Source organism: Kryptolebias marmoratus, linkage group LG15 (genome assembly GCF_001649575.2).
Source record: "Kryptolebias marmoratus isolate JLee-2015 linkage group LG15, ASM164957v2, whole genome shotgun sequence".
NCBI classification, from domain to species: Eukaryota; Metazoa; Chordata; class Actinopteri; order Cyprinodontiformes; family Rivulidae; genus Kryptolebias; species Kryptolebias marmoratus.
This window is the reverse complement of record NC_051444.1, coordinates 17,008,949-17,032,627: the sequence shown is the minus strand read 5'-3', so window position 1 is coordinate 17,032,627 and position 23,679 is coordinate 17,008,949. Positions and strand designations below refer to the sequence as shown.

Genomic DNA, 23,679 nt, shown 5'->3' with positions numbered 1-23,679 from the left:
ATGGTGTCAGGGTGGCCCAGTGATTTGACATCAAAGTGACTGGTTTGAGCCCCGCAAAAGCAAAAGCTGTAATGTTGCTGCCTTTTGAGAGGGGTTCCACATGTCATGCCAAGTGAAAAGTGTTTGCTTCATTTTGGTACTTTCAGTTTTTCTACAGCAGGATTTTAGTAAAAGTGAACTCACAAAAAAATTGCTGCTTAGAATTAAAACAGTTTTGTACATACAGGCTCTGTGAATACTGCCGCAACAGATTACCAAATATTTTCACCCATCAGAACTTTTGTGTTACCAAATTAAATTCAAGCTTTAGAAGTGAAACTATTCTATTTGCTCTCCTGTTTAATTTAGTTTGACATTCCTACTGTGGTTAAAGTAAAATTTACCGTACTGCGCAGGCTCAGCAATTTTGGTTGTGTCCTCATCTGCACCTATTCAAAAATATGCAAAGTCAGTAATATGCAGTAAACATATGCTTTAATTTAATAATAATTACAGTTATCTCTTTATTATTCACACTTGGTAAAAATATGTTTGTGATTAAATTTTTTTATTGTGGCTGTAAATTATTTTTTTGTAATAACTTATTTAATAATATATTATATAAAACCTACTTGTTTCTATCATCTAATCTGTGCTTTATGCCATTTTTTTATTTGAGTACTTTATTATTTGTACAAGCTGTAGGGTCATACGCCAGAGTTTGGATTATTTATGCATTAAAGGCCTAATGCAAAAATGGACTGTTTCATCTAAACTAAACCACCGGTGTTGTGAAAAGAAACCCAGAGGCCTCTGTTGATCTTATCAGACCAAAAGGAGCTACGTACTAGGATGTCCCCCTTCCGAGGACCCATACAATAGCCATAAACTAATCACTATTTGACTCTAAACAAGAGTTACACCCACTTTTCAGACTTCTGGGCCCAAAGACAAAATCAAGGTGTAAATTGTACTACTTTGGAAGAAATTTACATTCTGAGAAGAGAACAACCAAAGACCTGATTAAACTCAAGAAAAAGATAACGCCTTGGGTCTGCGGACGTAAAAGGGATGATCACATTCCTTTAGACCCAGAAAGAAAGTACCACTATGGCATTTTGGGACTCCAGGTCCCTGTTCATTATAGTTTGAACTGTATGATCAAATGTGCATTTCCTAATCTGTTCAAAATAAGTTTCTGGACTGCAATCTTCATGTTAAAGTGTGATATTGTGCAAACTTTTTATTTTTTTATTTGCAATTACAAGGACAACCACAGATTCTTATTTTAAAATCACAAGTCACACTTTTCATCTTTAATGTTTGCATTTGTCTATATATTTTGTGTTTCTTTTATTCATTTGCATATCAGATGTGAGAACATTATTAACATTATTTTACTGTGATATGGTAAAATCCACTCAGTCTCTCCCATCAGATTACAAAGTGTATCAACATGTGTTTTTACAGTGCTAATAACTATGATTCATTAAGTTTTAAAGGATCAACTTCGTGTGAGAAAACTTAATTTAATCACTGATCGAGTCTACTTCCCCTTTTGCTAATTAAATTGAATTCTGAGGCAGAAAAGGAATGCAAAGATCTAATCAAGTTTAGTTTTCTCCTCTCTCCTTTGTGCATAAGTGTCAGAACACCCCCTCCGAGGAGGGTTACTGCTCATTGGCTAAATGACCACCAATTCAATATAAGTTACATAAAGTGTGAAAACTTACCTCAGTTGTGTGTTTTGATATATGATTTAAGGTAGTAAAATTTTGAGACTGATAACTAAAAATTATATATTTGTCATGGTTTTAGGAATCGATTTGGCCCACATGCAGAACACACTTAGGAGGCAGAGAAAGAGTTTAAAGGTTTATTGAAAAAAAAATTGAATAATGAGAACGAATGGTCCAGTACTGTAAACTCTGGGATGGATCCTTGACTGTGTAAAATAGTGAAGATTAGGATCTGGAAGGAAGGGAATTAATGGTTTTACTAGATCACTTATAGAGAAGTTGATGGTTCATCGCCAGGGAGAGATGAGTGGGGTCTGAGGGGTGGAAACTGAAGCTTGAGTAATCCAAGGTGGTGAGCTGCTTGAGGTGGTGCTCGGAACCAGGAAGTTGATGGTGGTGCAGGAGGATGGTATGGTAGATCGGCTGAAAGGGCGAGCAGAGTTCGATCAGAAGGTGGGCTTGAACAGGGAACTGCCAGCGAAGGTACTCAGAGTTAGAAGTTGAAAGGTCTATGGTCCAACGGGATGGCTTGGGTAATTTCCTGAAGAGGTAACTGGAGTGCTGGGAATTCCTGAGGAGGAGCACAAAGAGAACCATAAAAAGACTACAGAGAAGACCAGGGCCCAAGGACGCACAACACATACCACGTCAGTTAACACACTGGCAAAGAATTGCTGGCAGCGTGCTCCTCTTGAGCCTCTCCTTGATTGCTTCATATGAGAAATACCTGTCACCTCCCAGCCATCAGAGCTCAGGCACCACCTGTGAATGAGCAAGCAGCAGGCAACAAACAAAGGGAGGAGACTCGCAGACCCCAACAATATTTATGTAATTTTTCCCTCTTTCAGAGAGTAGTAGTGCCCCGAGGTATTATAATTTAGGAATAATTAACGATTCAAACGTCTCCATCTCATAATAAAATATACCCTTTCCCCTACAAAGCAAAACTAAAATTCTGACAACAAATAATGTATAACTGTTGAGTAATACCTGTAGCTCATTTCTAAATGAAGTTGAGAACATGTTTTTCCTATCATATGTGTATGTAATTTGGGGGTGACTTAAAACATTTTTACAAACTCATACAAGTCCAACTGGAAAACAGTTTACAGACTGCCCTTCAAAGAAAGCACAGACTTCTTTATTTAGAGGACTAACAGTGGCTTGCGTCTAGGCAAACAATGCATGGAGATGAAATTTTTAAGTTTTTTCTTTTTGCGTGAATTTTAAAATCAAATGCTTTGTTAGACTGAAGCAGTTTGTGGGGAATTTGGGGGTTTTTGTGTCTTTTTTAGCTCTTTATGCTGCAGATTGGAAAACAAAAATATTCGCCAAGGGAAAAGTTGCAGTAACAAAGCAACAAAATGGAAAATCTTTGTTAACCTTTTTTAATTTTTCACTTTTGTTTTGTTTATGATTTTTCTCAGAATTTATCATATACGCGCACTACTGTGCAGCATTATGGTGTGGATGAAGGTGAAGACGACAATGGATTCCCTGCATGGACAGGCACGAAGGATGCCCTGTTTCTTCTGGTTTGTCCTGCTGTTTGGTATTGGTGGTTTGCTTCTCTTTATCCACCAAGAAGATCTGTCAGAGATGGTCCAGCTTCCAGGTTAGTCTCTTATTATTACTTTAAAAGTGGAAACCTTCTATAATTCTGTCTCCAACTTTCCCAGATACTTTTGTTTGTAAACTTGTAAATTTTAACCAGTTTTTTATGTTTCTAAAAACTCACAAAAACTGTATAAGTAACCAGATATTTAGTTTAAAAATTAAGAGCATTGGATGATTGCCTCTTGGTGTTTCTGTGTGGAGTTTACATGTTCTCCCCCATGCATGTGTGAGTTTTCTCTGGATATTCCGGTTTCCTCTCACAGACCAAAAACATGCATGGTAGGTTTATTGGAAACCTTTAATTGTGTGAGAGAGGGCGTGAATGATTGTTTGTCTCATTTGTCTGTATGGGACCCTCTGATGGACTGGAGACCTGTCAGGGTGTACTCTGCCTCTCGCACAGTGACTGCTGGAGATAGGCACCAGCTCCCCCGTGACTTGAAACAGAAAAAGCTGGCAAAGAAAATAGATGGATAGATTGATGGATGATGGAGATTTTCTGCTATGTTTGCAATACTTACCCAACGTCTGAATTACATTTATAGTTTAATTTGTGGTTTAGTTGAATGGGTTCCAGAAAAAAAATAGCTCCTCTAATACGCTTCCTTTTATTTAAAGACAATTTCCAGTTTCCCCTAGATTTAATTTCCAAATAAGTCAAACCTTTGTCCTCAACTTGTGACCCTGTGTGGTTCTGTTTGGCACTCAGTTTTAAAGTGATTGGGGTTTAAGCAGCCGTAATGTCAGACTAAAGCTGTTTGCATTCTCCAGGAAAAGTCATAAAGTTGGCTCTCATACATGTAATTGCGTGATGAAAATTGCTTCATTTTGTTATCTTAATGACACAACACCCTTGCCACATTGTTTCCTTCAGGGATTTGTGCCAAGTATTGTGCCATTGGTAAAAAGCTGGTGAGCTTTAATGGAGTTAAGTTGCTTCTACTGCTCTACTGAGAAATAGCTGGCTATGGCTGCTGGAAAATACAGCTGTCTTTAAAACTGTTCCAGCAAAACTTTTAAACCTATGAACTTAAAAAGAGACGCAGGAGGCTCTTCGTGGTTGTGGTGGCCATAAGGAAGTACACCTTGACCGGGCAGCGTAGGAACACGTTCTCTTTATTCGCTCATTATTATGCACCTTAGGATTTGCATATGCAAAATGACGTGTACTGTCTCCGTCTGTTTTTTTTTGAAAATGTCCAGTCGCAGTAAGGGAAGCAAAAATCTGTTTAAGGACAGAAAATTTGAGAAGCTGGCGGGAACCTGATTCAGCGCTGTTGGAGGAGGGAAAACATTTTCCACACAATGGCCACAAAAACTAGTCCGTCTTTATACCTCGTCTGACCTTTCACAAATCACAATTGAAAGCAGCCACCTATGCACAGACATGAGATCTCAAAAATGAAGCAAACAATGCAGAACCATGAGAGGTGTGGTGCAGATCTCAGCTAGGTTGACCCAGAGCCGAGGTGCCAGACGGCTTCTTAGTTCCAGCTTAAAGTGTTTCATGAAAGAGCTTTGTCACTTAGATGTTTTGTTTTTATTACACTGAAACATCATTTTGATGCTAGGTACTGAACTGCTTGGGTGTCTTTTATGAAGTCTTGTTAAATGTTATATAAAAAAACAAAACTAAATCTAGTTTACTTTGAAATGACTGTTTTCCAATGGTAAATGATAATTTCCCAACTAGATACTAAACATAAATCGGTGTGTTCTAATTAATTTTTATCCATGTTTATATGATGAGGAAATAATTGTTCAATTCACCAAGCAGGTTCTCAGGAGCTAAAATCCTCGCCAGCAGAAACCGGCAGTCTACTGAGTATCTGCACTACCATATGTCAAGAGTATGTGAATCATTACAAAGAGGAGTGGTGTCACACTCTACGAGAACAATAGCCACTTATCTAGAATCAAATCTCTCCAAACCTCTCACCTGACTGTCAGATGCTCTCAAGCACATGTCTGATAAAAAATAAAAAAAAAACAGCAATAGCACAACAACACAAACAGAGGCAAGTCTCAAAAACAAACACACACAAACACCAGGAAACACCAGGACCAGCATGGATATTCAGAGAAAATAATTTGCTTGCTCAGTGTTTAGGAATGCCACAAAAACATTTTTTTTGTTATCTCAAAATCATATGCATTTTTTCCTTATTCTTTGAAAAAAAAAATGTGAAAAGTATTGTTTTTTCTTTCTAAAAATTGATTTGTGGATATACTGTTTAAAAAAGGAAAAAAAAAACAAAAAAAAAACAAACAAAGATAGGAACATTTTTTCAACCCTTCCTTCTCAAAAGGAAGAATGGAATCATTTCTCTTTCTGAATTTCTGCTAAAGTTGCTTAAAGATATGTGGGAAAATAACATTAGAAAACAATAATATATTGAATGTGATTTTCTCATATTTGTTTGTTTTTTAGCTTAAAAGCGTTTGTCTTCTGATAGATTTGTAGCTTAAATGCCACTTTATATTCTTCTTTTTTTCTGTCATTTGAATATTGACGCAAGAATTTGACTTTGCTAACTCATGCATTAGAGGCTGTGTATAGACTAACACCCCACCACCACCACCTGCCTCCTCTCTAAACGCCCAATCAGGAGACAGTATCTTTGCCTTAAGCTGTGCTGTTTCACCCTTGCAGAGCTCATATCTAATAGAGCGGAGTTCTAATACATTGGGTGTCAGCTTTTATCTGCCTCCCCCTCCCTCTCTACCTCTTTATTTGGTTTGCAGTGTTCTCAAGAGCTTTCTTGCCTATGGTTCAGATGGCCTGCACTTTGATAGTTGGGAAAACTGGCACTTTAAAAGCCAACATTCACCCCCTGAACTTTCCCAAGTAATTGTTTAAGGACAACTGTAGCAACAGCAGCCACTTTCTCACAGACTGGACATCTAAAGCCATTCAGATAAACTGCCAACACAAATTTGTACCTTTGGGCTTTTTTTTTAAGATGGATGTGGCAATGATGACCAGCTGCTTTAGGTAGTCGAAAGCCTGCCTGTTTGTTCCCTCACAAGGGCTAAAACACAGAAATTCAGAGGTAAATGAGAGGAGGAAAGGCTGATACACGCATTGCTTCAGTGAAAATGTTTGTTTGTTCGAAATAAAATGGCTGACACTGAGTGAAGAAATTATGCCTTTTTTCATGGGCTTTTTCCATCAAAGTAGCATAAATTAATGGTTGCATGTTGACATTTCAGAGTAGAGCTGAGCCTGAATCCACAAACATGCTCCTTTTTATTTACGAACATACATTATTGTGCACAACACTGATGTGCCCTTCTAGGTTCTGTTTCCTACTCATGATTGCTGTTTATACAGCCTCTGTGTGTAAGCAGGTTTATGAATGACGTGATATTAGAAAGCCAAGATTCGACTGATTCAAAGAATGTAATGGTGCAACATAAAACAAAGAATTAGCGTGAAGAGCTATTAAATATAAATTATTGTTTGGCCTGGGAAATTGGTTGCCTTTCAGGACACAAATACTGGGGTTTTAATTTTGCATTGTTCCAAAACAAAACTGAAATAATGCAGTAATTTGGACTTTTCTTCGTTCTATTGCCCAAATAACAAAGGACATGTGCAAAATACTCTGGCAACAGTCTCTTACAGGATATGTAACTAAAAATTATTATGCACAAGAAAATACATCGGAAAATATGAAAATAAGCAAATACAAAAAAATGTGAAGTTTAAAGCAGTAGTACCCAAAACCGAGGTCAGATCATGAAACATCAAATGAGGGTCCTCAAATGACCTCCAGAAATAAAATTAGTGTAAATAAATTATTTATAACTGCATATTTTCACTATATTTATAACTGTATTGTGAAGATATATAAATATAATTATCATATAGTAGTAAAATAATATCATAGTAGTTAAGGTTGTTTTGTTGTCATGATACCCTTGTTTATTATGGCTATTAACAAAATTTACACATTTAAACAGGTAATATTTGGGGACAAGCCTTTGCCACTGTTATTTTGTGAGCTGAAAGCTAAAAGGTTTGGGAACCACTGGCTTAAAGTAGTTATTGGGAGCATTTGGGGGGAAATGGTTCTAATTTTCAAAAATAATTCAAAATAAAACTTTTCTCAGTCTTAGGCAGTTTTAGGCAGTTGTATCAGCATGTTTTTTTTGTTGCAACAGTGTGTCTTACTTGTTTTTGTGTGTTTTAGTAACTTATAAGAAAAAAAAGATTGTTAATCTAAATTGTAGGGATTTCCTTAAAAGTAAAAAAATTGTATTGTACGAGGGCGAGGACTTAGTTTTAATGAATCCACTTGTACTTATCACCAATTTCTGCTGGTTCTATGTGCTGCTTAAACTTCTTTCACTTTATTGCTTTTTTTTAAAATAATAAGTGTTATTACTCCCAACCTGCAACCACTCACTATTATTGTTGCACAGGGTTGTTTTTAGCTAAATCATACAGTTTGTCTAAGAAAAAAGAAAATAAAAATATATTTATTTAACCACCCACTTCACATCACCTGTTAAGCACAAAGTGGCAGTCGAACACATAAAGCTAAAAGGTGGCAAAACTTATTTGGAAACAAACTTACAAGCTATTTTCTTAAGAGTTGATAAAGACAAGCCCTAAAAAGTTTTTAAATTGCAACAAAATTTTACTTTTTCTTGGTAGCTATGATAGTTTATGAGAAGGATATTGCTTTTTCAATAACCTTATCCTGTACAGGTATTATCTTTACCTAAACACATTCATCATTTGATCCACTGTCTTGATCTTCTAGATTTGATCACTTAAGGTATGTTCTGAAACATTATCCTTTTCTGTACCAAGGGGCATTAAGAATACAAAACAAAAGAAAGAATATAGTTTTCTGAATGTCCCTCCCAATGATCCTGCTCTGCCCACACAAAGGCCACCAAGAGTGGGTTTTATACATGAAGGAAAAATCTGATCTCTCTGTCCGAGGGCCAGTAATCCTCTAATCCTTGTCCATTTGCCTAGTCCAATTTAGCTGTCTCCTAATGTAATTAGATTGTGTTGAAGACCACTGCAGTAACAGAACGCCTCTTTTTTTTTTTAGCAAATCCACCACTGGATGTTTGTAGAAATGCACAAGTATTATTTTACCCTGTTTTATTTCTTTCATTGTGTGCAAAGCTTCTTAAAGAAAGCTTGTTTGGGATGATACAGGCACTGTATTTTCAGTTCCTCCCTGAAGGCTCAATAGGAGTGAAAAGTAATACTTAGCAATGCAAACTCCTTCACATCAGCTCCAGTAGTGTGATTATGATAGAATATATATTTATAGTTGTGCGTATATGTACAGCAGCATGGTAAGAAGAAGTTAAAGGTTAGCTTTGAGGTTATTGTTAGACAGCATCTGGGGATGGGTCATGTTTTCAATTTACACAGATTTTTTTTTTTTTTTTCAGTTCACCTCCGGTAGCAGAAGAAACCTTTTTGTTGGCCTCTGAGTTGCACCAAAAAGAGAAGAAAAAAAAAAACAAAACACAAAATTTCAAGGCATTGGTATCAGGTGCCTGCATCACCCTCTCCTACACTTCCTCCAGACCTAGGTCATGCCAATTGGATTTAAAATGGAGCTGCCGAGAGGCAACAGCAAGGTTGTGTGGTTTTCCATTAACATTAATGCCCAAGGTTATGCCATGGGAGCCTTGCAACGTAATCTCTTTACTCTGCCATCTGATCCTGCACACCAACGGCTGCTATATTCCAAAACAGATTTTCTTTTCCACATTTCCAACCTAGCAGAGGTCAGTGTGCAAAAAAAGGCATAACTATGTAAGGTGTTGGCAGACAACAGAGAATTGTTTCATTTAAAAGTGTAAAGATTAAAAACTATGATTTAGGAGGAGAATTTGCAACCACTGTTTTTTCCACATATTGTAAAAGCATCAGCATTTTGTTCAGTTATGTGCAGTTTTAAAACGTTTGGTTCTGTGCTATCCCCAAAAAATGTGAAATATTAAACATTAATCTAAAGGGCAGTATTCAATATGTGAGAACGGTGTGTATGTGTGTGTGTGTGTGTGTGTGTGTGTGTGTGTATGTGTGTGTATGGGTGTGTATACCCAGACACACCGTGGTGTGGGGGGCAGGAAATCATTAAAGACGAAAAACAAAAGCTGTGATATTTCTTTCAACTCAGCAGAATGAAAGATGCATCTTTTGAGCCGCTGACAAGCTGACATCGTCAGACCTCCAACTGAGCGGCAGAGCACAGCTCGGCCATCCCGCTGCTGGTGCTGGGGACTTTTAAGGTTGCCCTTTTCCATAATGCCACGCTGAGAAACATTCAAAACTCCAAAGGAAATGAAACATAATGAGGGCAGAGCACCCGGTGGAACCAACAGAGAGGTTGATTTTTGAAAATGTCTTTGAAGGAAGAAATCAAAAACGTTGCCACTTGAAGCTGTCAATCAATCTTTTTCTTTCTGTCACCCTAACAGCTGAGACACTTTCTATGGCACTGGTAATAACTATATCTGTGATATAGTAATTACCTGGCAATGGCATGAAACCCCCTTCATGTTACTGCTCAGCGAAGTAACAGCCTGATGGAAAAGTCGGTTTGAAAATCAATAAATTGGTATCTACTTGTCCAGAGGTTTTTTTTTGTTTTTTTTACATCACATTATTTTTGCATGAGACAGTTTCTCTGCCAGGTTTCACTTAACACATTCTGTTGGACAGCATAAATCTCACAGTTAGTACTAGGCTCTGTCTTTGGGGACACTAACATTGATAAGAATGTTACTCAAACCTAAAGACATCTCAGCACTTATTAAGACTTTGACACAACCACTTGATGACCACTGTGAGAAGTTACATTTACTTTTTGGTTCATAGTTTTTGTTTAGGTATATGCAATTTGCATTTGCGTTTTGTTTATTTTAAACCAATCAAGTCTATTCAAAAAATCTTAGCAAGTTCAGGTAATCTCCTTTAAAGATAATATTGTTTGCCTTATTCTCTCTGCTGCTCTATGCTTTAATGTTGGCAGCTGGCCTTTATCAAGACAAGTTTATTATTGCCAGCTGGTCTCTGATTTTTCACCATGGTGACCAGCTAATGAAAGAATATCTACTCAGTGCTTAAAATGGTCCTTTTTAGCAATTATACTTGTAAGATTAGCCAATGTCTTTGAGGGGAGCTTGCAGCAAGAAACATTTTTTGACTGGTAAAGTGCTCCAAACAGCTTGTTTCCACCTTATAACTCATTATCAATCTCTGCTGTAAGTCTGGATATAGCTACAGGTAAACAGCACTTTTCCACCATTTGCTGGGGAAACATTTTTAATTGGGGAAAAAAGTTAGTATGTATAGTCACTTATGTAATGCTATAACTGAAAGAAATAAGCAAAACAAATCTGTTCCTAGAAAGTTTGAAAATTGAACCAGCTGACTTGGTACCAGCACTAGCCAAGACGTAGAACCTGGTTGAAATAGTTCAAAAGTGACAGGAGAATTTACTGGAGTTTAGAATAAAAATAATCCTCTCAGTTTGGATGAGTGTTAGAACATTTAATATTTTCTGAAAGTTTGTGGAGACACTGTTCACCCCATGCTTGTCTGCTGTCTTACAGAGGGAAACTTTGTTGCTCAAGTTGATTTCATCAGACAGCACTGATGTGTTGCATAAGCACTCTGATTTTTATAATGTCAGTGCCTCACTACGAGTCTGTTAATATCAAACATAATGTTCCTGTCAGAAAGCTTGTCTTCACAAACGCTAACAGATCAGAAAAGCCTACAAAATAAATTTTACCCCCCCCCCAAAAAAAAGAGGTATAAATTTGATCTTTGCAGACATCTTCCAGTAGGCTGGGAATGCTACAGACAGAAAGTGACATAGAAAGAAAGAGTGGGAGGAGTGTAAGAGGTTGTGTAACCACTACTCTCACCAAATAGAAAACTCATTGTCTCCAAAAGAAAGTAGTGATGAAAAAATGCTAATGTTCAAGGGTGTGGACGTCAGAGACCCAGAGAGGGAAGATGAGGACAAGCAGGCTGTTAGGAAACAATCTTTGATATATATATATATATATATATATATATATATATACACTTTTAAACAGGTCAATTAATAGCACCTGATTGTAATCTGTAAGAATGAAAATGAGAAAAGGCTTCTATCTGTTATTTTTTTAAGATGAGGGATGAAAGTCAGCTGTAGAAAGACAGAGTACATGTGTGAATGAGAGGGAGGCAGGTGGAACAGTGAGGCTACAAGGAGCAGAGGTCACAAAGGTGCTGCACTTTGAATACTTGGGGTTGACTGTTCAGAAAAACAGGGAGTGGGGTAAAGAGGTGAAGAAGAGAGTCCAGGCAGGATGGAGTGGTTGGAGGAAAGTTTCAAGAGTTATTTGTGATAAAAAGGGTGGCAGCAAAGGTCAAAGGAAAGGTTTACAAGACAGCGGTAAGACCATCTATGTTGTATGGTTTGGAGACAAAAAGACAGCAGACAGAACTGGAAGTGACAGAGCTGAAGATGTTGAGGTTCTCCTGGAAGTGATACAGATAGACAGTATTAGGAATGAGGTCATCAGTGGTACAGCACAGGTTGAACAACTGGGAGAGAGAGTTAGAGAGGCCAGACTGACATGATTTGGACATGTGCAGAGGAGGGACAGTGGGTATATTGGTAGAAGGACGTTAGAGACGCAGCTGCCAGGAAAAAGACAAACAGAAGATATATGGATGCAGTTAGAGAGGACATAGAGGTAATTGGAGTGAGGACAGAGGACGCAGAAGACAGTTAGATGAAGGAAGATGACTCACTGTGGCGACCCCTGAAAAGGGAACAGTCGAAAGACAAAGAAGAAGAAGATGATCAATAAAGTTTATATAGACCTATTATTGCCCTTTATTATTATTTTTTTATAGTTGAGTGGCTTACATGTTTTGGAGTAAAATATTTGAGCATTAAAATAAAGTCAATATATTGCTACACTGGATAAATTACGATTTTAAAAAAATCTAATTGTCCAATTGTTAGGAGAACTTTGACCTCTTGAATTTGATGTTTTAGTTAAAAGATCTGGTCTAAAGAAAAAACTCCTTTACATAGTTTTACTACACTGAAGTTTTGTACGAAAAAAAAGCTTTAGAAGACTTCTGCTCAATTCCAGTAGTATGGGAGAATATTGTTAAAAATTATGTAGTTCTCCTCCCCTGTTATGGTCACGGTTATTATTCTGAGAGAGATTCAACATGATTGTTCCCAAAGGATCAGCCTTGCTTTAGGAGCAGTGATCCGTCCCTGCAGACCGGAGCCTGTGTGCTCATTATCAAATCAGAGTCAGAGCCATCCCCTTTCTGCCAGTGAGACACGTTGAATGAATATCATTGTGCACTGCTGAGGCTTCCATCACTGTAATCCCCTCACAAAGTGTGGGTACTCTTAGAGACAGATGAAAAGAGTGGAGAAGAGAGCGGCCCATTCACCGTGGGTGTGTGTATTTGTGTGTGTTACTACCGAGGGCACGAGAAATGAAGTTGCTCGAATCGGTGGCCTGAGCCGGTGATTCCTCAGCCTTCCCCCAGTCAGAAAAGAACAAAGATTAAGCCCTCCTACTATCCAAGGTGATAACAAGCTGTCAAGTTCTAAAATGTAATCTGCTGACTGCGGGAGGAAGCCGTGGTGTCAGTGGAGTGGGCCGCCAGCTGATGGTTATCTCCTGAATGGCATGCCATTGATGGAGAGAGCTGTGGCCCTGCTGGCAGACACATAAAAGCCACTTCTGTCTGCAGCCAAACAAAGAGGTCTGCACTGGCAAAGGAATCCATAGTGAGCCAATTTTCAACATATTTATATATATATATATAGCCCCTCTAGACCTCCTCTCGCTCTCTGATGTGAGCCACAAAGAAAAAGCAATGGGAATGATAAACGGCATGAATAGAAGCCAATAGAGTTGGGATAATAAGGAATTACCCCTGACAATGCTGACAAGTGATGGGAGGCTCCCTTCTCTAAGCGAGCCTCTGGAGTCCTTCTACTCTCTTTGGCTACAGATTGTTAAATGGAAAAGCCATATTGCTGCCAGCACCAAGTCCTAATGCACCCTTCAGTGGGCAGTAAGGCTCTCACCACACAGCAGCCAATAAAACAATCCAAACTGGGCACAACTCAGTCTTTCAACAAGGGCATTGTCATACAGCCAATTACTCACACCTAGTGTATCTTTCTGTCGCTCATCAACCCTGCTTCTCCACATCACCTCTTTTTTCCCTCCAAATGTTAAAACTTCAAAATTGCTTTAATATTAGCCGATAGAGCTGCCAGGTGGCAATTGAAACAAATAGGGCTGCTTTTGACTATATTATTTAAAAATATTGACAAACTAAACTTTCTTTATGTCAGATCTGTGTGGGGAGACGGTGACTCTAACAGGGCAAAGATCTCATTCACTGGTCTGTTCAAAAAAGGCCATTTGTAATCCAAATAGTTATGATAGAGAGAAGAAATTATGCAAATGAGATCTGTTTCAGGTTGTTTAAAATGTGATCATTTGATTTAACAGTTTATTCCTAATCTAGAAATACTCGTAAAAGGATGAGAAGTAGATACAAGTTATTTGTTTTTTATACCGAATGAGAAAATAATTACCCTGACCATATGCTTTTTGGAATAACATGGATTATTTTGTGGAGCCTGCCTTGATTGTTTTTGTTGCCTAAAAAAAGCCTGATTAAGGTTACAGAATCAATGTAAGCATATGATACTTTGACATTAATTCTCACATGAGATGTTGGACTACTGTAACAGAACTTGTTTTTAGCTGCATTTATTTCTTGTAATGAAGAAAATCATAAAAACTTGCCTACAAAGACAACTTTAAGGTGCTTAAAGTTTATTAAAGGAAGTCAAACCTAAAAATATCAGCACGGACTATAATAAAGTCTTCTTATTCACTGTGTGTAAGAGCCACAATTCAGTACTAAGCCTTCAAAATCAAGACCACAAGTGTGACAATATTTGCAAGTCATCAAGTTAGGATTTTGAGACCTTTCAGCTGCTGACCCACACAGAACCCAGCGGCAGAGACATTCGACTCTATGACAAGTAGAATACAAACATTTCTAATAAGCCAATTAGTGCTGTTCGGTGTGGCAGGTTGCAGGTGCCTAACCCAGCAATCAATTAGCAAGAGAAGTTTGGACAGTGAAAGGAAACTGGAGTACATGCTGAAAACACTTATGCATGGGGAGAACACTGTTCCATCATGCCTCCTGGATCTCTCGCTGCTTTCCACAAGTCAAAACTCCAATCTGAGGATGACAAACAGAACTGATTTTACCAAGTTACAGTTGAAACTCGGAAAACCAGTAGGGTTTGCTAATGATTGTCCTCAGAGGCCGAGCTAATTACTACTGTTAGCCTGGCTGTTTTGTACCATATTCAAATTATTCATCCCAACCACCAGGTGGTAATTTTTCATGTTTGAACTATGTCAATGAAGTGCCTTGATTAAAGGCAATGCATTTTACACCCCACACAGGATTTTTTATTTTGTTTATTTTTTTAAATGAAAAACAGGAAGTCTTGTAGAATTAAATAGGTGGTCTAATAATTATAATGTCCTTGTAGATTTCTGTATAAAAGGTAAAACATGCTGATAATTAAAAAATTGTGTTCTTTGAAGATTTAATTATTATTTAAAATAAATATGAAAGAGTCCATGTGCCAAAACATTTAAATACAGTGGCCATAATGTTTGTTCCTTTAAATTTTAAGGTGCCGAAATGGTGCATCTCCCTTCAGGGGTTGGTGGGAAAGAGAGGCTCTTATTTCAAAAGAACATTTTTTTAATATTACATTACAAATTTAAAGCCCAAAAGGTTTGTTTTTTTATGATGTGTTTTGGCAAACAAAGTATTTTTATTTGTGATATTCTTGAATTCTGATGAAACCAGTAATGGCTCCTGAGCATAAATTTTAGTTTTCAGTATTTCCTGAATCAATAACCACACAAATATTACAATTTGCGTTACATTTTCTGTGGAAAACAATAGGCTATATGTTGCTTAATATTTATTTATTTAAATATTTTTTGGCGCACAAAGTTGTCACCTTTTTTCTTTTTCAGGATCATGGTTGTGCCTTGTGAAAACATTCCGGTCTATTAATTAAATCAGATAAACAGACACCTCCACCCGAAATGGGAGGATTTTTAATTTTAGCTGTGTAAAATTAGACCAATAGACAGACATTTTATTTGAAGTAATATTTCTGCAATAATACTTGAGATTATCAAAGGTAAATGGCTGAAAAACTTCTGTGAAGTAATTCTAATGAAATCTAAAACTCAAGAAGTTGTGTTTGCATATATATATAATTGTTTGATTAAAACCCCAAACTGGGCTTGAACCAGCCTCAAGATTACTAAACCCAGAAGTGAGTGCTGAGCTACAGCAGACACACACTATCACAAAATTAGATCAACAGGATCCACCTGTGGTTGATCACACTAGTTACAGACGCAGAAAATGAGTCGGCCATGTTGAAGAAAATGTCCCGTTGTTTATCTCCCCTCTGCCTTTAACTTTCTGTGTTCAGTCCATGTCCGGTCTGTCTGCTCCAAGCTGCTGACTTATGTTGAATCTACTGAATAACACAGCAAATTTTCTTTTAAATTTAATTTTGTATAAATGTAAAAACAAAATACACTGTGTTTCACATGTCCAGTTGATTTAGTGAGTTAATATCTTATTTTAGAAATGTACATACTTTTCATAAATATTTTGGTTTTTAATAATGCTGCTTATTTTTGTCTTTAACAGAGGTGTGCAAAAAGTATTTATTTTCAGTAACATCTGACCATTTTTTAACTACATAAATTTCTGATTTGTAAGATTATATTTTAATCCTCATAATGTTTAGGTTAACTGCCTAATCTTAGTTTTGTGTTGTGATTTTTAAGTTTATCATTTTTTTAATAATTAAAAAATCATTATTTTTTCAAAGCTAGTCATATGCTTCCTTTGCTGATTGGCATGGGAATCTACTAAGTTTGAGCAAATGTTTCTTACAAGGTGCAAAGAAGATAAAGTATTATGGACAGACCTCTCAAGTGGGTTGTAATGTGCAGTCCTCCCAAGTGGGTCCTATTCAGTTTATTTAGCCCCATGCACACAGTGGATTTTATTGTTGTCCCTGCAATCCATGTAGTTTATGATTCACATTGTTTTGCTGAAGGCACCTCACTTTTCCAAGAGCTAAAAAAACTAAATGGCCAAAAGTGCATGTAGATAATCATCATTCACAATCACTCTGAGGTTGAAAAACAAGGAAAATGTTAATATCTTTGAGTCTTGGCTTAGCATATTAGCATGATAAAATGTACTATTTAGCACTAAAATCAGCAATGCACATAATGTAAGACTAAGACAAACAAGAACAGAATTTGTTCTGCAGCTGTTTAGCCAAAAAAATGGACAAACTAAACCTTTCATTTATTTTATTACTAGACATAAATTTCCAAGGTTAAAAGTATTTAGAAATAAAACACCCTTATTCTCAAAGTTCATCTCAGTTTGCGATGCAATTTCTCAGGAGTGATAATAAAAAAATAAAAACAATTCAGAGCCTAATTATTTTTGAAATATGTACATCAAAGCTAGGTCTAAAAACAATAAACATTTTACAGTGTTATGCAAAAAAAAAAAAGTTTGATTTCAATTAGGTTTGTTTTCAACATTAAAAGTATTTATTTACAACCAAATTTATCTCATAGTACTTTGCAGAAAATCTCAGTGGGTTCAAGTCCTCCTGAATCCAGTCTAATTTAGGTAGCAGCTCTGTGAGCATCTAAAGCCAAGTGATGCACTCCATTGTGGTACTTATTGTCTCAAATGTTTACACTGTGTGCATGTATTGACCATTGGGTTAAAGGGAATTCAGTTTCATTGTGGTCATATGGGTATAACATCACCAGAAACCAATCCATTTATTTTCTTTTTCTTTCCGGGAGCTGCTGCCTATCTCTAGCAGTCACTGTGCCAGAGGCGGGGTACACACTGGACAGGTCACAAGTCCATCACAGGGACAGATAGAGACAACCATTCACACTCTCACTCACACCTAGGGACAATTTAGAGTTACAGATTAACCTAACATGCAGGTTTTCGGTCTGTAGGAGGAAACCGGAGTACCTAGAAGAGTACACAAGGAGAACATACAAATTCCATCAACAGAAATATTTTCTATAAACATTTTTATAAGTATTTTTTTTTCCATTACACAACAAATTTTGTGTCCCAGTGTATTTGAACTTACGTGATTACTCTGTGCAGTGCATTTAGCACCGTATCCCAACTCTATATTATTGTCCTTTTTAATTAATAAGCTTCACAGACTCAGTGAGAGGCCATTATTGTCAGTTCTGAGGAAGCAATAAAACAATCCACACCTAGATTTAACAGCAGCTGTCATGTACTGCTCAGATCTCTCACATAAAGATTCGAGTGAAGTGAAAAAACAGTGCTTATCCCCCTTTTAACTGCCTGTTTCTGCAGCGAAGTAATTTTACTTTTAAATTACCTCATCATTTGAAGTACTCAAAATATTGTATTTTATTGCATTGTTTTTGCACTTTCTTATTTGTGGTTCTATTTTTTATACCAACTTATTAAATGGAATATATATATATATATATATATATATATATATATATATATATATATATATATATATGTGTGTGTGTATAATATATATATATATATATATATATATATTATACACACATCTAAATATATTGTGCTGTAACATTTCACACAGTCTGTGCTATGTGCACACAAAATACAGACTGTGTTACATCCACTAAGCCTTGCACTTTGAATTTATTTTTGGTAAATAAACAAAGACAAACTGTAGTAAAAAAAATCATCTTAGATTGTATTTGCTTAACTTCAAAACCTAGATATTTTATCAAACACCTGTTACATAAAATCTTATACTTAAGAAAGTGTTTTTCTGTTATTTTGTTTTGGAGTTTTTTTCCTGTCAGAGTGGTTAGAAAACCCAAACGAAGTTATACAAGGAACATCTTGTTGAGGCCAAAGCTAAACTTTATTAAAACAAATCCAACAAAAGGCACTGACACAGCAGGATAATTCCAGATTGGAAGACCTGACTTGGCATAAAAACACACAAGGAACTGGCAACAAACAAAGGAAAGCAAAGAGTGTATATGCACAGAGGGAGCTAATTAAACATGAAGACCAGGTGTGATGATTTGTAAATGAAACCATGTGTGCGAGGAAGCAAGAACCATGACCAAGGGACAAAAACGTTACAAGAACAAAACCTAACACGAAACCCAACCCCCCCCCCTACACACACACACACACAAGGTTTGCATAAAATTGACATTACAAAGGTTCTTTTGTTCAACATCACTTTGAAACACACTCATGAAAACTAAAGCTCCTTTCACAAAACACTTTTAAATCAAGCACGAGATGCCTTCTTACCCTCTTGGTGAGTTTATAGAAGGACCTGAGATGGATTTATGAACAGCCAGAGGTAGACTAAAAAGGACTTGTTTTTGCCAACATGTTGAAATGTTAGTCAAAAATTGCTTACGCTTGTTTTGATTCACTAGTTGAATCCTTAAAAATGTGAAATAATGTTGACAGCTTCTTGTCTTACTTATAGTAAGCAATTAAAATGCCCTTTATAGCTGTCATATCCAGACAGAAGACTGTAATAATATGAGACAAAAGAACAAAACCACTTAGATACCTAAAGCCTAAGTGATGCACTCCGTCATGATACTTTAATGCCCTAAGTGTTTACACTGTGTACATGTATTGAGTGATGGTTTGTTAATTCAATTCCATCGTGGTCATATGGGTATGATATTAGCAAAATATGTTTGCTGTCAGGCAGGCTGTGGTACCTCAGATGTATTTCTCATAAACAATCAGTTCAGTGAACCAGTGAATTTGAACATATCAGCGTGGTTCATCTACCACCTTATTTTAACCCATTGTTGCCCATTTTAGTTAATGGGTTTCACAGAATCAGTGAGACATCAGTACTGTCAGTTCTGACAAAACAATTCAAACCTATTTTATTAACAGCAGCTGTCATTTAATGCTCATATCTGTCATGCAAAGACTTTTGTGCTTAGTGAGTGCTTATTCCCTATTGACTGCAGTTAGGCAGTGATTTTACTCTTGACACATAAAACAATCTCTTTATTTGGAGTATTTAGAAATGTTCTCTTTTTTGTTGTGTTTTTATACTTTCCTGTTTCTCTGTGTTGCTTTTCCTTTTATAACAAGACCTAACTCTGAAAACTGAAAAGCTTTCAGTCATCTGCCAGGCAGTTTGCAGCTTGTTTCCCAAGAAGCATCTTTACTCATTGTGTTTTATTGCATTAGACTGAGCCCATAGCAGGTACAGACCATTATATTACATCAAGACAAATTGAGCTGTTCACTACCCATTTCCAATTTTCTCAGAGGTTGGCGCAAAAGAGAATTAGACAAGGATCCCCTTTTATTTATTTCCTGATATCCCTGAGAGTGTTTGGAGTGTTTTGTCTTCTTTTGGCATTAAACACAGCACAGCTTATTTTAGGAGAGCTGACCTAAGTTAAACAGAAGCTAAAGGACTTAACCTCCAAATATACAGCATGACTGCCTTTCACTTGTACTTGCCACTTTCATTGTTGGGGATTTTGTCTCCCTGCAGTGAAACTGATACACTTGATACTCACTGCGAGTCTCACTGGTCCCTTTGTTTATTAGAACAAAAATAGGACTCCACCTCTCACACCCACTTCTATTGATTATGAATCAGACCATATTTCATGACAGATCATTTCTTCATTTTTTTGCCAGCATCATTGTGGGTGTTTATGTGTAAAGAGGATTTTGGAGGATCCATAAAAAATTTGTAGAAGCACGGTGAAGAAATAAGCCCACTTCAATGGAGGGATTTGCAAAGCCCACTTTGAGGTGGGAGGGAGCCTTTCAAAGCCACCCTTTTTCTAAGGCTGTTTTCTGCACTGTACTCCACACAAAGACTGGCACCAGTCAGTGTTTCCCTCAGCCATCAGCCAGCAGAACCAAGCTCAGCTGGCATGAGCAAAACGTACAATCTCAGCCCAAGACGCATCAAAGCCAGCTGTGTCTATGTATTATTGATTACTGATAAGAAAAAATAACAATAAATTATGGAAAACACTTCTTTCTACATGTCTTTATGGCTTGAAACTGTGTTTTTGTTTTATTTGATTCTAAATAATTGCCTCCTACCTTTGTTTCTGGCATATATAAGAGACAGCAGTTGTGTTTCTTTTATGTGAATATTATAAAACTGCCCAAATCTCCTAACAGATCAATATGGGCCTAAACCTGACAAGGACATGCTTGGGCATGTCAATCCCATCATGGCATGACTGACCCCTAAATGGCAAGTCTATCAATTCAGTGTCAGTCCTCCACTCAGCAGCTGCAGCCCACAGAGAAGTGAGGCAGCATTAATTATGAGCCTTCAAGTTCCAGGGGACAGTTAATCTTTGTCATTTTGCTCCTGGAGACATTTGGATCTGTCATCAAGATTGGAGCCAGGTCACTGCTTGTGACCCTTAACCAACAATAAGGATTCTGCTCACGTTTGTGGAGACTTTGCTGCTTTTTTTTATTTTTTTATTTCCACACATTCACTTCAGGCTGAATTAGTAATGTCTTTTTTGTCTGAGAAGTTTCCAAAGATTTGAAAGATAAAAAGTTTTTTATTATGTACAGTAAAAATGCCTTTTTAGAATCAACTGTGGAATAATATATATAGTTATATAAAACATTATACAGGTTTCATTGTAGTTATTTCCTTTAGCCCACTGAGGACTATAAGAGAAAATTATTATTGCATATAAAAAGTTTTAAAACTATTTGATCATTAGTTTTTAATATTTTATTCAATGGTTGTTTTGCTTTGTGGAAATTACTCTAATCAATACTGTTTTTGTTGCAAAATCATTTTTAGTTTTTTTTTTCATTGATTTCATGTTAATTATTGTTATGCATCTCCTGCTCTGTAAATGAAGTTGTTAAGACACAACATTTAAAATATTAACTACATCTTTTCATTAATGCTGTGTCTGACACTCACAGATGCCAGCGGCAGCCATCATACCCAGGTATAAAACATTGATTGATTCCTGCAGCCAAGCCAGGCAACAAAGCAGTGCAGGAAAAAAAAAAGAAAAAGAAGCAGGGACGACTCAGAGAGGCAACATTTTGACAGAACTGGGGCATCGCCTCGATTATACCTTCTCAGTGGCCCTTTGTGTGTGCTTATACATTTGGAACAGGGCAGATTTACTGAAAATAATGTTGATAGCTAAAACAGGCTTATTTTGGAAAAAGGGGCTTGTGTAAAACCCAGTCATTGACCTGGGGCAGACAGTCATGGGTGTTAGTATACATTGTCTCAGTATGCTGACAGCAGCCTGAGAGCACAAACTCTACATTAACAGTCTGCGCTGCACTGCAGTATGCAGGGTCACGGGCACAGGTGGAGGAAATATAAAGAGGAGATTTCCGAGCTGCTTAAGCTGTTAATTCTGTACGTGTCTTTGCACCGGTTATTTTCAAATGCACAATCTGTTTGCCTTTCATCTGCTCCCCCCCCCCCCGACACACACCATGTGTGGAATCTAATGCAGTGACAACGTACTGCAGCTCCTAGATGCTGAACAGAGCATCAGGAGAATGTGCCACCTATGAAATAGGCAAAGGTAGGAAACTGATATGAGCCACTGGAATGATTAATGAGTCTCCCGTTGTCAGTGTGAGTTTCAGGCCATCTTTGCGTGGAGATGAGCGTGGGATGTTTGAAGGAAGGGACCTGCTGTGCAGAGCCTCCTAGTTTGAGCTCTGTCCTTCTTATCAGAAAAGCAGGAAGACTTTACTTGACATATATATATATATATATATATATATATATATATATATGGCTGCCTCCACAGTAATATTTAACAGTGTTTTCAAAAGCTCTAAAACAAGTTTCTCTACATGTAACATTGGTATTCATTTAACTTTTCATTGAGATAAATTAGAACTCTTGCTTCACAGGGAAAAATAAAATGTTTCACAAAAAAGGTATGCAAACTAATTGGTGGTGTGACACCAAATACATCAACTATATTTGTATTTTCACAGATGTACCAACACTGATCCATTTACACTTATTTACATCACATAAACTTAACATACTGTAAGTTTAAAAACTTCAGCTATATTTTTCTCCATTAATTTGTAGTTAGTCACATTATTTGACTGGCATGTTTATTTGATGGTTCTTCCCCCTTCAGCTCAATGACTTCATGGAAACAACACAAAAGCAAGGACTGTTTATCACCACGTGTGTCCCGAATGAAGGCAAAATATTTCTTGACATTATGACTTTTAATCCCAAACACTACCTGGATGTGCGCCCATGGTATGGATTATTCACCTTTAACAGAAATAGTTGGAGCGTGGGTGAGAAAACAGCCTGCTGATTTCCATGTCAGCGCTGAGGTGTTAAAACTATTTTTTCCCCATTTAATAACTGATGAGATCATACAGTTGGAAGGGGGTGCAGAGTTCGTACTTTGTTATTCATAGATTGGTTTTATGGAAATCTTGGGCTCAAAATATTCTTCCTACTACACAAGGAATTGGATTTAAGCACACAAATGCCTGTACTAAAAAAATACACACATTTTCCTGATCTCACGGTTCAGTGAATTTAAGAAAACCGACACTGCAGATATAAAGCTTCCGCGAGATGCCATTATAGATTCCCAATTTGTAGTCTCTAAATTTTGAAAAAGAAACTCCATTAAATCAAAGCTATTTTCCTGGACAGTAATGGACTGGCTCCTTTTCAGTTCAGCCACATGTCATGTTTGGAGTGGCTCTGAGCCAATCAGCTCATCAGAGAGATGATTACCGTGTCCAAATTTGAACAGGCGATTAGGCAAGACTCACTGTTTAGACACTAGAGGACAATTCAGCTCTAAAATACAGGTGATGACCACTAAATAACCTATGAAAAGCAGCTCTGCTTTGAATTCTCTGACAAAACTAAAATGGTGGAGTGCTTAAAGAAAATGAGCCAATTTAACCTTTGATGTCAGTTTACGAAATACATTTATTTCAGCCTAAAACTATTTATATATATATATATATATATATATATATATGTGTGTAGGTGTGTGTGTGTGTGTGTGTGTGTGCGTGTGTGTGCGTGTGTGTGTGTATGTGTGTGTGTGTTGCAACAACTGATATAAAATTATTACACTGATTCAAAAAATACAAAAAAACTTT

General features: G+C 36.9%; 1 protein-coding gene across 1 annotated transcript in view; it reads left to right on the top strand.

Moving 5' to 3' along the window:
- LOC108243344 (carbohydrate sulfotransferase 8) overlaps positions 1 to 23,679 on the top strand; it is a 164,929-nt gene that overhangs the window by 31,662 nt on the left and 109,588 nt on the right. Inside the window, exon 2 of the mRNA XM_017428709.3 lies at positions 3,146 to 3,333. Coding sequence (XP_017284198.1) covers positions 3,146 to 3,333 — 188 coding nt within the window. The remainder of the gene's footprint in view (positions 1 to 3,145; positions 3,334 to 23,679) is intronic.